The sequence below is a fragment of the Sycon ciliatum genome, chromosome 1 (genome assembly GCF_964019385.1).
Source record: "Sycon ciliatum chromosome 1, ocSycCili1.1, whole genome shotgun sequence".
NCBI classification, from domain to species: Eukaryota; Metazoa; Porifera; class Calcarea; order Leucosolenida; family Sycettidae; genus Sycon; species Sycon ciliatum.
Window position 1 is genome coordinate 85,117,128 of NC_088643.1, and position 14,026 is coordinate 85,131,153.

Below are 14,026 nucleotides of genomic sequence, written 5' to 3' on the forward strand. Positions count from 1 at the left end.
TACTGCTACTGAACCATGACCAATTGGTCACATGGTGCGTGCGAAAAAGACCCAACCAAGCAAGCATATGATATGCAATACAGGTCGTTGCACCCCGGCTCCGCCAGATGTACTACGCCACTATGCGATGTCATACGGCTTGGGTGGCGAAACTCGGGAATAGAGATCACTCTGCTGGCAGGTCTAACATCACTCCAGTCCTGTGGCTTGCTAATCTACCTTTGACTCACCATTGCTCTACAGTAGCTATTTTGTAGATCTACATGACACAAGCAAGCACTCTATGACATGAACACAAACGAATAGACACATTGAAGTCGTATCGCTTACCAGGCGATCACAGATATTGATCAGCACGTTCAAACTATCAATGCGGTCCGACACATCTTCCCAGTGGCAGGTAACACTTGCACATGGTTTGGATTGCGTCCACGGCAAATAATAGTAGTATTCACCATCGGAGACAGGGTTTGTTGGCTGGGTGGTTGATGATGCTGGTGGGACATTCTTGTCCAATTCGTTACCATAGTTGCCTTCATGAAAAAAGAAAAGGAGAATAGCCATGTTTCGTAACCGCAACATCAGCATCCTTACAAGCACATGTGTTGCATTCAATCCTAAAAAAATTCTATAGTGTACGCCAACTCAAGCGACAGTGCAAAACTTTTCACAAACATACTTCAAACAGATCTGCTAGCTCATGCTGCTGCATGCCTTGAAACGCATTATTGGGCTTCTTGAATACATGCAACATAGCCCCCCCCCCCAAGTCACATGTTCAGGAGAACATACTGGGATATCACAAGCATGGGACTACAGGTCACTTACCAATGCTCAGCTCAAATGAGAGCGGTGAATCCGCAATGGACTCTGGTACCATAGTGCCGGACATGAATGCAGCACGGAGCTGGAACTTGCGACGGCGCAGGAAATATTGCTGCAAGAACACAGACATAGGGAGGTAGAATCCAAACAAGACTTCATTCTCAAAGCAAAAAAATGGACAGCATAAAGGCAACCGGAAGGAGACTGCCTATCCGAGAGATCCTACTCACCGGATGTTCTTGACAACACGTCAAAAGTGATAATTATATGCTTTTATTCCCGTAGCTATGCAGAAGACGTTACATGTAGTTCAGTAACGTCTGGCGCTAGCCAGGGTCCACACAGCTTTAATTTGGTATTTGTGTGTTTGTTTGTGTGTTTGTGTCACGCCTGGCGCTATCCCGTATCTGTCCCGTACCGTACCGTACCATCAAACACAGCTGGCCACATACAGCTGGCCGCAGTATTCAAATAGGGCTTTCAAACGCAAGATCATAACGTGAAGCAACTTGGAAGAATGAGTATGAATGCGAAGTGTATGGGGGAATGCATGTAGGGCGATAGTGCGGGTTCGAATCCCAGGTTATGCCTTAAAAAATAGGAGAATTAAAAAATTTATAACATCCTTGTTGTGGTCCCATTCGCTTACCCATAAATGGATGACACAATCTATATAATTATCGTTCTATGTACTCTGTACTCTCATGAGTCTATCGATGTACCCGATCCGTTCCTGGATCAGTTACCTATGCATTCCCGTACTGTGTACATATACACATCATGACAGTTTATCTTTATCTTTCCTTCTTCTTGTAAATAAACCTCAGTCGTTGTCTGGAGCTGTTGAGTGGAGTCTTGTGTTTGACGTTGGGACAAACCCAAACGTTACAATCCTTATGCTTTTTTTGCCTAGGTCATCAAGGCGGTAGACGGTGTCGTATTATCCTCGACCGTACCTGTCCCGTACCGTACCATCAAAGACGGCTGGCCACAATGCATATTCAAATAGGGCTTTCAAATGCAAGATCATAACGTGAAGCAACTTGGAAGAATTAGTACGTATGCGAAGTGTATCGGGGATGCATGCAGGGCGATAGTGCGGGTTCGAATCCCAGGTTATGTCTTAAAAAAAAGGAGAAATTTATAAGAATTTATAACATCTCTATGCTTTTTTTGTCTAGGTCATCAAGGCAAAAAAGCATAGCGTAGGGCCCTGAGCTTCCAAGCTCTCTCGTTATCGTTAGATAGGCTAACTTTCCTTTCCATGAGCATGGCCAGTACTTTCACTGCTTTACACATAGTGTAGGCAAAGCAACAAGTAATAATGCAAACATGACTCACCTCAACACGGGCACTATCTGCATCCTCAATAGGAAGTGGACGTGTGGTCTCTGGCAGCACACCAATCTCAGAGGTGACCTCCACAAGCATCCTAGCGCGGTAAGCAACACCTTCCAGCTATCACAAAACACACGTACAAGCAACACCTTCCAGTTATCACGAGGCACAATACCAAAATGCCATGCAGTGAAACATCAGCGAAACTTCCATCAGCACTCCTGTCTGTCGCAGCACGTGCAAGGAGAACTATAACCGGACTTAATTAAGAAAGAAATGCCTCCACATGTACATCATTGAAAAACAACCAAAGCATCTGGGTTACTGAATTCATGGTACAATACTCTGGTCAGTTGTGGAAAGCATTCAACCAAGGTGAACTATTAAAATTCAGACAGCGACTAGAAAAAACTTACAATGCCTTGATTCAAGTAGTCATACTCGTCCATCATGTCAGAATATTCTCTGGGCGACCCATAAACGTTAATCCAGCATGGACCAAATGTGGGAAGGAAGCCTGAAAGACAGCAAGCACAGGTAGCACAGTAAGCATGTAACTTGATGAAATGATTAAAACTTACTGTCTGTTTTGTTTGTCCATCTGTTTGTCTGCTTGCCTCAAACACATAAACATACATGTGGATTCTGTACACTCCTATTATTTACCAAAAACACCAGCATCTTCTTCATACTGGCTGCCGTCCAACGTCAAGAGAGTGATCGGCCCGTACAAAATGTGCAGCATAGATATGAGTACGAATGTAAACAAGAACCAAACAGCTTACCAGTTTCACCAGGCGCAGAGATCTCTGACAAGTTCAAATACGCTGTACCCACAGTGTCATCACGGTTGAAGTTATCTCTGTCAGTACCGACAGGAACAAGAGGCAAGGTGCATTACTATCTCATCAATACACTATTATACAAGACAAGTAAATATATATGGATCTCTGTACTGAAGTAATGACAAGAATTGCCTTCCCGCTCCGGTGGGTGATGCTCCGCAACCTGTAGCCTCCAGTAAATACCAAGCAGTGAATATTGTGCGTTGAGGCAGTCAATCTGTCTTTTCACAAACTTTATTCAAGCTACACAGATAACTACCAGAGTAGTCTCCACAAAAAGAGAAGAAAAAAGAAAAGTATGAGTGGTGAACTACTTGAGAAAACTAGTACAGTAATGGGCATAGCTTACTTGTCCATGATTCTCAGTCGAATACGATCACACATGGATGGGAACTACAGACAAACACGTCAAAGTGGGAGAAAGAACTTAGAAGAAGACACACAATTTGCGCGTGAATCGAGGTGTTGGATCGCAACCACTTTAGACATTATGCTGAGTGCTAGAAAGGAAAGTAGAATTGGGAGTGCTGAGGTGGAGTGAACTTCATACACGCATACCCATTCATACCCATCTTTGTGATAGCATTTTTGCATTGAAGTACATGCAACCAGGGAGCACACCATTCACTTTATCAGGATGCTGGTGCATAATTGAAACTGTCCACCTCTCCACACTGCTTTCTTCGCCCACATTCACCTCACCATAGCGAGGAAGTTCGTTCTTGGATATATGTTCCATATCCTCCAGACAACTGTTTCGCTCATCCCTTTATCTGCTATTCATTCGTTATCTACCTACACTGAGGAGCTCTCAATGAGTGAAACAGCTGTATGGAGGATATGGAACATACATCCAAGAACGAACTTCCTCGCTATGGTGTGGTGAATGTGGGCCATGAGCGCAGTGTGGAGAGGTGGACAGTTTCAAATTATTTTCAAATGACCAAGTCTGTCGCAACTCTAGTGCTTGTCGGGAAAATATATCCTGATGACAGATACACGCTGGATGATTTAAAAACCTTCTCTATGGTCCCCGTCACACGTAGTTGAGTAAATACTGTCACATAGAACACATGAGATTGGTTGATAGTTCATACATGACAGTTCATTGGCCAAGGAGGTTATGCATTTTCAGGATTCAATCTGTATTCAGTGATTCACTCATAACTTAGAAGGTACATCCACCCAGAATATATACATACCTTGCAACCAATCTTGAGTTCCTCTCTGAACTCTGGGTTAGCATTGTTGTACAGCGTGGATGTTGAACTCTGCAGATGGCACATGCACATGCACATGCACACACACACACACACACACACACACACACACACACACACACACACACACACACACACACACATGCACACACACACACACACACACACACACACACACACACACACACACACACACATAGAAGCACCAGCACCACCGCCATAGCCATAGTCACCACACGCACACACGAATGCGTAAAGTATGAGTGCAGCGCACTCGCTGAAATATTAGAACTTGACGCTGCAGACGGTGTAACGATATACTTTCTTTATCTTGGATAGAAGAGAATGCAACGTACTGACATACGTATCGCTGGGGTCCTGTCTCCGAACATACACACTACAGTTATAACAAGTCTTACCTTGTTGCCAGCAAAGTTCATCTGAACATACGGATCCACAAGCTCCTTCGGTTTCTATAAAGAAGATTCGTGCACAAACACACAAAATCAAGATTCACACAGACAATTTGAGTAGTCTGGGAAACCATTACCAACAATAAAGTCAGGGATTTCAGACTCTGGGATGTGGTGCAAGCCGATGGTTATGTCTTTCCAAACTGAATGACACGGTTCTTAGTCAAGTAGCATCCGGAAAATACTTCTCCAAGAGCAAGAATCTACTCCCTACCTGCGCATAGCCACAACAATCATGTAGACTGGCTACGCAGGAGTTAGTTTACTACAGTGACTACTAGCCATGTACATGGTTATAAATGATAATACCACCAGCCATTCAATTTCGTCATGCCGGATGCCAATGTATGCGAAGTGCAACAGGTACAATGTGTGCCTGTACTAGTAACTGCTCGTAGCTTACCTTAGATCCAACGCCGAGAACCTTTTTCACGCCTTCAAATAGTGCCGTGTCCACTACGCACAATGAGTAAAGTACACGCACATGCATGCATACCCACACATGACACACGCACACAGGTACGCACACACAGGCAGAAAGAAAGAGAAAGATGCTACTTCAAAAAGACTCAAGGTTTGGAACATCCTTCTACTGGAAGCCAATGGCAGAAAGTACACTCGCCTTGTCAACCTCTGTGCACATTGGCGGTCAGGCAGATGAAATTGACATGCAGCTACCATTCAACCAGCACCGCTAATGCACTACACCTGATTCCGACGTATGTGTCGAACGGATGCATTCGGCAGGAAGAACCAGCAAGAGCAGTGGCAGGTCTTTCGTCAAACGTTCCACAAACAGATGTAAGGTATTCCTACCTATTTTACCAGCACCATCTGTTCCCTGAGATAGGATTAAAAATCATTATTTCTTCACCCAGATAACCTTGTCAAGACGCACACAATGATGGTCGCCACTGGGCTCTATGACTACCAGCTGCAGGTGACTCTGACCTTGAGAAAGCATTCATACATTGCAAAGAACAATAAGGACTTACTCTGAGGAACATCTTCAGCTCGATAGATGCGCACAGTAAACGTGGCTGGAGCAAGCTGTACACCTGATGGCCTCAGCAAGTTACTGCATGCACACAGCAGCACAGAAGGTTCAACGTTGTATAGATGACTGTAGTATCTCAGCCAGTAGGAAGTCTCCTCCTAATTGCATTACAAATGACATTATTGATTTCCAACTGGCTTCGTCAAAAATAAGGGCCATGCCTTCAGTTTCGACTTTTGAGTATTTACAATGAGAGTGAATTGGAGTGAACCGCTGCACAAGTTGAGGAGTGACTGTTCGCCTGCTCATATAACTTGTTGCAATAACTTACGATTCAATGTCACAGTTATCATCCAGCACGGCTTTGGGGTGTGGCTGAATAATAAGAAGCACATCACACAACAATGATATAATTCAAAAATCAGCAACAGTGGACATAGAGCAGTATACGCAGCCTGAGGATCTTAGACACCCGTCTACAACACAACAATGAAAGATAGTTTCCTGCACAGGCTAAGTCCACAGTTTGGCAGGTCAAAAAAGAGGTAGGTAACAGTGAGCTACTCTGCACAGTTTACCCAATGGCCCGGGAACTCACCTTGACTTCATCATTTGGGCCCACGACAGAACAGCTGATTTTCAGATAGCCCTGGAATAACAAAACGGACGGAACACAATTTCTTAATCATGTTTACCATCCAGCTTACACCCCTCGCCCAAACACACATGCACATAGCAGCACTAAACTCACAATTGCCTGTTGGTGGTATCTGTCTTCACATATAATGTAGCTAAACGACAACCAACAACTGAATAGTCCACAAGCTACATAGTATGTCATCAAACTATCGCAGTGGGTCCTTTTAGAGTACTGTAGGAAGCCATTCCATGGCCCGCAGGATTTCAAGGTGTTTTCGGTTGAAAGAGGTCACACACCTTTGGACCTCCATTAGGATCGACTGGATTCGTCAGCAGTAGCCACTTCTGAATGATGGAATGATCTGGTAGACACAGTGAGACGACAAACACATCAAACCAGTAGCAAAGCACCATATATTTCCCAAGCCCAGTAGCAATGGTGTTGGGTAAGTAGAAGGAAAAAGAGTGTAAAAAGGCACCTGACAAAGGCCAGAACAGTGGTAAAGGTACCTTCGTTTCGTCAGAAAAAAAGTATCCACACGGCCACATAAAGTTAATGGTTCCCAAACACAAGTCATTTGCCTCCCACCATGACATGCTTTCACGTCACCCGTACGAGAATAATTATAGTGATTTTGCATTATTTCAAATTCGTTTGGTGACCTTTACACACGGTGGGATGCTGGCTATGCGGCCAAGTGTTGCAGCTAGCTACACAGCCACCATGTACTGGAGAATCAGGTAATATGGTTATATTCACTTGAACAGTGCAGTGGGCCGGTGATTTTGCATTATTTCAAATTCGTTTGGTGACCTTTACACACGGTGGGATGCTGGCTATGCGGCCAAGTGTTGCAGCTAGCTACACAGCCACCATGTACTGGAGAATCAGGTAATATGGTTATATACACTTGAACAGTGCAGTGGGCCTGATTCGAAACAGATTATGTACAGATTATGTACAGGTATCAACAGTAACAAACAAAAAGTCACACATGCCCAAAGTCCATCTTCATTCTAAAACATAACACCATTGTACATCAAGAGAAGATCCTTACTTTCAAAGTCGTAGCAAAGACCAGTGTCAAACTGCACAGCCACAACAGAAATAGCAACAGCAACACAATTGAGTCTAACTTCGCTGAAAAAGAAGTATCTTTCTACACATTACAATGTTGCTAAAACGGCCATTCTACACAAGTGACTCACCTGCACTGACTGTTTGTAGACAGGATTGAAGCCAGAGTGAAATTGGAAAGAAAGCAAGGAAGGTGGTTTACCCAATCTTTTCAGTTAGCACAGGAATTATCGTTCTCATTTCGTGTGGTCTACAGGCCAAATAACCCCAAGGCCATACGAGACGAGTGAAATACCTGGAAGGTGCCAATCATTGAATCCGACCGTAGTGTCCTTGAGTTCATCACCTGTGAATGCAGAAGAGAGTTGGGCAGGAAGAAGCAAAATGGTAAGACAGTAGGTGAAATGATAGGATGCTGGCTTAGCCCAGTCCCAATCTATTTCATGCATTTGATAATGTTATTTCATAACAGAACGGGCACTATTGGTTTCACAGTTCCGTATGACCCTTGCACTAAAAACACTGTCCTGTGCACAGAGAACGTTATGTTGCTTCATTCTCCAGGTCAGATGTTCGCTTCCCACCCGGTGTGGTCATGGACAAACCCCAACACCATTTCCAAAAACTTCCAAAACAAGGTCAAAACATACAATCATTGCTAATACAGCTGGCTGGAATAAACCCGCATACTCACTTCAAATGTCACCACTTTGTCCAAGAATTCACGAGGAGCCATGTGGAAAGAGAAGTAGAAGGTCTGCACATCAAGCAATTGATCAAAAGCAAAATGTGAAAGACTGCACATACTGACGTTCCATCACACCAGCTAAATCACACACAAAAAAGCTTTTATAGCAGGCCCGTAGCAGCCCCATTTTGGTTGGTCCGGCAAGATCCGACTTCGATGCTCTCCCCCCCCCCCTCCCCCCCCCCTCCCCCCCCCCCGAGCCCATACTCATACATAATATATGCTGGTACATGTACAAAATGTACATGATTGTACATACATAGTACATATAATCGTGACCATGCAGAGTGACATAGGGCGAGAAAAGGAAGAAGGATGTTCGGCATGAGTCAGGAAAAAGGGCATCAGCATGTTGTGTCCGTCCAAACAGAACTTGTTGAAGCCTATGAAGGCATAGCAACCGTATCTAAATGCATAAAAGAACCAAAATGGATCTTTGGAGGAGGAGAAAGGATATTGCAATGGAATATCTTTGGTACAAACCCTATCTAGAAAGAATTGGAGGAAGAAAAGAATCCGAACACGTTTCAGGAAGTACAGAGTGGGAACATTCACGGGCATGACTGTCCACATGACCTTCAGCAGGGTCATACTCCTGAAAGTGATGACATGTATATGGAGGTCTACTACCGGCACTACTATGTCCTACCTCTATGCTACTTATTGCACACATACTCATCAATGGTACCGGGTGGACATCCTGAGCTGCTCACATCTGTGAGGTCCCGCTTTTTTTTTTTTTTTTTTTGGTCGAATATTGGTCCGGCAACTGCCGGACCTGCCGGACCGCCTGCTACGGCCCTGTATAGGCCAGGTGCACAGTGATTACCGGTAAGTGTGTACAACATGTGTACTAACCCGTGGAACGAAATGGGTATTGCATTGTTTTTAGATCTGCAAAGCGCCACAAGAACTCTCGGAAGCACCCATTTTGTCCAGGGAATAAGCCTGTATGCCACCACAATAACACTGTGCATGGGTACTATGCAAGACCATACCTGGTCAAAGAGTGGTCTGTTGGTGGCCTTCTTGACTGCTGTCGGTTGGACTTGATCCCAGACACGTACATTGACCACTGGGTTGATGTTCTGGCCGACGAGTTTACGGGCTTCAATGACATGAACTCGGACCTATGAAGAACAGTAAACGTCAATGCGTAATGAGTCATAGGAAAGAATAATCCCCAAAACTAAGAACCAAGAATTATACATAAGTGTGCATATTCCCATTCTGTGTTGATGTTCGTTACTGCAGCACTCTCGTTAATCCAGCACCCCCGTTAATCCAGCAGAAACTTGCCAAGCGCATTGCCGCTGGACTAAAGAGGTGGTTGTAGGACATAAGAAGTCATCATTGCAGCTACCACAAACAAAATCTTACTTGAAAGTCACATGGCTTCTTTGGCAGCTGGGCACGGTTAGCCTTTCGCCGACGAAGCATGGCTCTGGGCAAAGGAAAACACAAACACGCGGCTTGAAAGGGGCAAGAAACCCCTATGAGCACAGTGTGATTCGAAGTATGGAAACTCAACAGGACAGGACACAGTGTTTTTTTCCCACACCACCCGTCACTTATGCAAGCATTCAGACCAGGATGCTAGTCTACAGTCCACAAAAAGAAAACGTGGATACATCATCAGACACGACAAAGAGACAACTAGGTATACTGAGAGCGTTGCTATTCGTCAGTTGTTACATCCAAGGTTGCAATTCAGGAACTTGGCTGTAATCTGGCCTGAATCCCAGTTCCATGCTATATATTCGCCAATCTAGCTCGCTTAGATCAGTAACCCCGGCATAGATCAAGATGGAGCAGGCAAATAGGGCACTACATGAATTCTACTCACCTTCGTTGAGCCTTTCCTTCCTTCCCAGAGCTACCCATAACAACACCTGGCGCACCACCGGCAGCTCCACCTGCTGCCTCATCAGCAGTTGGTGCCACATCTCCGTCATCATCATCATCACCACCTCCATCGTCAAATCCACCACCACCACCACCGCCTCCTCCATCGGCAGCGTCTCCACCATCAGCATCGCCTCCACCACCATCGCCTCCACCAGAATCCTGTGACGCTGGTGCTTGATAGCTGATCGACAGCTGGACTTTGGCCTACAGCAGAACATGGCAAACAACATTGCACAATGCACATGTAGAGAGACATGCTGTGCAAGAACCCCAACCTACTCACCCACATATGAAGGGAATGTGGAAACAACATCCCACAAATATCTGCCTTCACACTGCATCAGTTATGGCTTCGTCATGTTATTTCAGTAGGATCCAAAGCAAGCGCTACACGACTGTTGGGTATATCACAAAATCAGATATTTAAAATGCCGTGATCTTTTTGGGGCTTTTCGAATTTTCGAACGCAATGGCCCCGGACAATAGCTGAAAACTGCATTTGTTTCACGTTGGTTTCCAGCCCATTTTGGCTTCCCACCGTGTCACGGTTTACCCTACAACCATGATTTAATCCAGGCAAAGCTGCAAGGAAACCATCAATGCTATTTGGGATCGTTTTCCTCAAGACGCAACAGATTTTCGTCGCCATGTCGTCTCTGTACAGTCACCTACTTGTGCCTATATATTTGACATAGTGCATCCATATGTCACTTGATCCCGCTTCCTATTTCACACTTCGCGTACGAATATGCACCTCGTATGCACTAGCGGTAACTGTTGCGTGCCTGTGCTGTTTACATGCCTACTCTGTTACCTGTGTTCTCCACTTCTCCTTCTGTCTTCATCAAGTATAGTTTGTAATTCCTACCGGAGTGCGATGGTTGTGTTGGACTGAGAGAGTGTGCATGGGCATTTATCCTTAGTGCTGTTGCCGTAGCGCAACACTTGGTGTCAGATCTGGTACCCCGAACCCTCGCCACCGGACCTGCTCGCCATGGCGAAATTTCAGCCCCCTGAAAGCTTCGACTTTTCCGCACCAGAGAATTGGCCCCGATGGAAAAGCCGTTTCTCACGCTTTCAGATTGCAACCAAACTCTCCTCCGAATCTGCGCAAGTCCAAATCTCAACTCTAATCCACTCTCTGGCCCCAACTGCGGATGATATATTCCCATTGTCCTTCAATCCCCAAAGTACTCTACTTGCATGGCTGCCTTCATCCCGACGCCGAGTTTTCGTAGCTGCTTGCTGTGTTTTCGGCCACTTCAGAGACCTGCTATCGCTCAGAAATCACGATCTTGTCCCAGATCTTGCAAAGGAAGTCTCGAACGCGCATGACATTTCAGTCTTGTTTGTTCCTTTCTGCTTTATGATGGAGCACCACTTGAGTGTTCTTGAATCCGTGTGCAGCATTGGTGACCACAAACTTGCCAGTGTTAGTCACAAAAATCAATATCCGGTTCAAAATTAAGTTCAAGAGATCGCCAAAGTGTTCCAAATTGATGTTGTTCGAATGATTCCCCTGGTGTGAATCCCCAGTACAGTGTAGAGAACTATGACATACAGCATGGAGCACAGTCCTTGGAGAAGATGGCGCAAGACTATGCACAGTTGACTAGCGCAGGTGCTCTGCTGCCGAAAGCAAAGTTGAACAACAACACCATCAGACCGGTGATATTGCCAGTGCCTGTTGCAAGCGCCGTCATCCCAGTGCTCCACCTAGACCCTGGTGTGTTCCCGTGGATCTTCGATGCTTTCACACGCGAGGTCCGTCTTCTGGACATGCAGCTTGCCGAACAATGCGACGCTGAAGAGGAAGACAGTGCACGGTTTACAGCCCCATCAACTGCACACTACAAGTTGTTTGGCTGCAAAACAGCGCTTTCAGAAGCAACGGCGAAAGCCACCGTTCTTGAGAATCATCTTCACTTCCTCGTTTTTTTACCAGCAACAGGGCATGGCAATAGAAGCACTCGCTGGCGTACTACAACGGGAGGCTGCACAAGCACAGGCCGCCATAGAGCAGTGTAGTTCGCAGATGAAGCTTGCTGAAGATGAACTAGCCAAGTTGCGCCGCAGCAAGGATGTTCTCGGCCCGTGCGAAGCGTCCATAGAGCCAGTACTACAGAAGAACATAATCCATCGTCAGGCCTATCACGGTGGTGCTTTCATAGAGAACCATATCCACCGTGCCCTCAAGCCCGCCGTGATCACAGCTATCACTGAGGCCCAGCAAATGTTATTGGCGACCGGTGTCCAGCTCTCAGGAATGACGTTGCAGTTATCAGCGAGCGGTACAAGTGCCTGTTCACTCAGTACGCCGCATGCAGATCTTCGTTCAGCCATTTCAACAGCTATGGAGAGGAGGAACTGCAGAAACTGGAGCTCTCCGTTGCCTTGTACTCAGGTTTAGACTAATTTTACCGAAAGAAAGGACACTCTACACCCAAACGTGTCCTACCCGGCTGCCTTGGGACCGGGCACTGTATATATCTTAGATTTGCCTGTAGGTCAGGGCAGCTTATCTACCATGTATCATATCAGTTTTTGATGAGGTTTATTTGGCACATATTGGCAGGGACAAATAAACACTTGCACATACAAAAAAAGTTCCCCCACAAAAATCGAAGCGTTTTAGCCATAGGAACTCAAGCTGAAGGTGCCCGGTAAAGAGACGTGCCCGTATCTGATGTGTCCAAATAAGAGACACTAGAGTGAACTAACTCCGTCCAAATAGATAATTCTATAATATCTTCTAACTTGGAACGGATATTCGTGAATCCAGTGATTTTCAAAAAATTGCTGCGATCTTGTTAGATGCCCACTGCGTAACAATCATGGCTATCAGACGGCCAGGAGGCGGTCCCCTAAACACTTGAATGACAACCCCTAAACACTTGAATGACAATTGCAACACGGACCTGAAACCCTCAAGCCTATCAGTAAGGGAATGCTTTTGACGGTGCCCATGACAAGACACAATGGTTAGACATCATAGATGGACGTGAGAACCTCATTTGATGATTTACTTGGGCATTACACAAACATTTCACTACACCTCCAACTCGCAACATACAAAGTCCTCGGCTACACCACGTACAACAGGACTTCGTGTGGTGCGAGTTGGAAGTGTAGTGAAAAGATGACACGATGGAGCTGCAAAGTTCTGAAAAAAACTACTAACACTTGAAAATACAACCATCCTACGCTTCACAACAGGCTCTTAGCTGCATAGAAAATCAATAAAAAGGCTGCCAGTATTTTGTCCATCGGGCAATATCAGGGCATTGAATGCCCTGGTGCCAATGAACACTCTGATGATTCCTAACGGACGAAGCATTTGCAGCCTTGCTGTGACATGTACTCAAAAGCTCAAACAGACTTAGTAAACAGGACCCTCACATTGATCTTTTCTCCTTGCCCATTTTGCAGCTGAGAGTCAACCTCCATACCGCCAGACCCGATGCATTCTCGCAGATTTACATCACATTGTCCCATCAACCTGTCAAAAAAGAAATGGGCGAACAGCACAAGACACAACCAGTGAATATAGTTATGCACTTACTCAAGCAACACATTGGGCCCATACCATAACAGCAGGCAGTCATTGTACTGGTTGCAAAACTGATTGATACAGACCCAGTGGGAAGCTTATCTCACAGACATGCACAACAAGAGCATCTCCAGTTCTCCATTCCATGTGCAGCTCAGTGTGTGCCACCGTGCCTACATGCATTCGTAGCGGCAAAGAAAATATGTCCTTACTTGTTGCTTCCAGTACGCTCCCAGTCAAATACTTGTACTGTAAGTCGGTCATCATTGCGCAGTGGATTTCCAAGTGTGAAGGAAAATGACTGCAGAACGTCCAAGAAACGAAGGAAACAAAGGAAACAACTGAGTCAGCTGTAGAGAATGGCACAGGTTCCGTCATCACACGGTTCTGTACTATATGCATGTA

At 45.4% G+C, this 14,026-nt stretch overlaps 1 protein-coding gene across 3 annotated transcripts in view; it reads right to left on the reverse strand.

The window, feature by feature from the left end:
* The window catches only part of LOC135806012 (myoferlin-like), a 41,825-nt gene that overhangs the window by 24,982 nt on the left and 2,817 nt on the right, over nucleotides 1-14,026 (reverse strand). For all 3 annotated transcript variants that reach the window (XM_065320143.1, XM_065320141.1, XM_065320142.1), the window contains 21 exons: nucleotides 13,834-13,922; nucleotides 13,471-13,570; nucleotides 10,010-10,275; nucleotides 9,544-9,607; nucleotides 9,162-9,293; nucleotides 8,110-8,172; nucleotides 7,711-7,761; nucleotides 7,396-7,426; nucleotides 6,635-6,699; nucleotides 6,297-6,347; nucleotides 6,030-6,073; nucleotides 5,697-5,779; nucleotides 5,105-5,157; nucleotides 4,648-4,701; nucleotides 4,211-4,279; nucleotides 3,358-3,401; nucleotides 2,949-3,025; nucleotides 2,580-2,680; nucleotides 2,167-2,283; nucleotides 829-937; nucleotides 331-533 (listed from right to left, as the gene is read on the reverse strand). In XM_065320143.1, coding sequence (XP_065176215.1) covers nucleotides 331-533; nucleotides 829-937; nucleotides 2,167-2,283; nucleotides 2,580-2,680; nucleotides 2,949-3,025; nucleotides 3,358-3,401; nucleotides 4,211-4,279; nucleotides 4,648-4,701; nucleotides 5,105-5,157; nucleotides 5,697-5,779; nucleotides 6,030-6,073; nucleotides 6,297-6,347; nucleotides 6,635-6,699; nucleotides 7,396-7,426; nucleotides 7,711-7,761; nucleotides 8,110-8,172; nucleotides 9,162-9,293; nucleotides 9,544-9,607; nucleotides 10,010-10,275; nucleotides 13,471-13,570; nucleotides 13,834-13,922 — 1,866 coding nt within the window. The remainder of the gene's footprint in view (nucleotides 1-330; nucleotides 534-828; nucleotides 938-2,166; nucleotides 2,284-2,579; nucleotides 2,681-2,948; nucleotides 3,026-3,357; nucleotides 3,402-4,210; nucleotides 4,280-4,647; nucleotides 4,702-5,104; nucleotides 5,158-5,696; nucleotides 5,780-6,029; nucleotides 6,074-6,296; nucleotides 6,348-6,634; nucleotides 6,700-7,395; nucleotides 7,427-7,710; nucleotides 7,762-8,109; nucleotides 8,173-9,161; nucleotides 9,294-9,543; nucleotides 9,608-10,009; nucleotides 10,276-13,470; nucleotides 13,571-13,833; nucleotides 13,923-14,026) is intronic.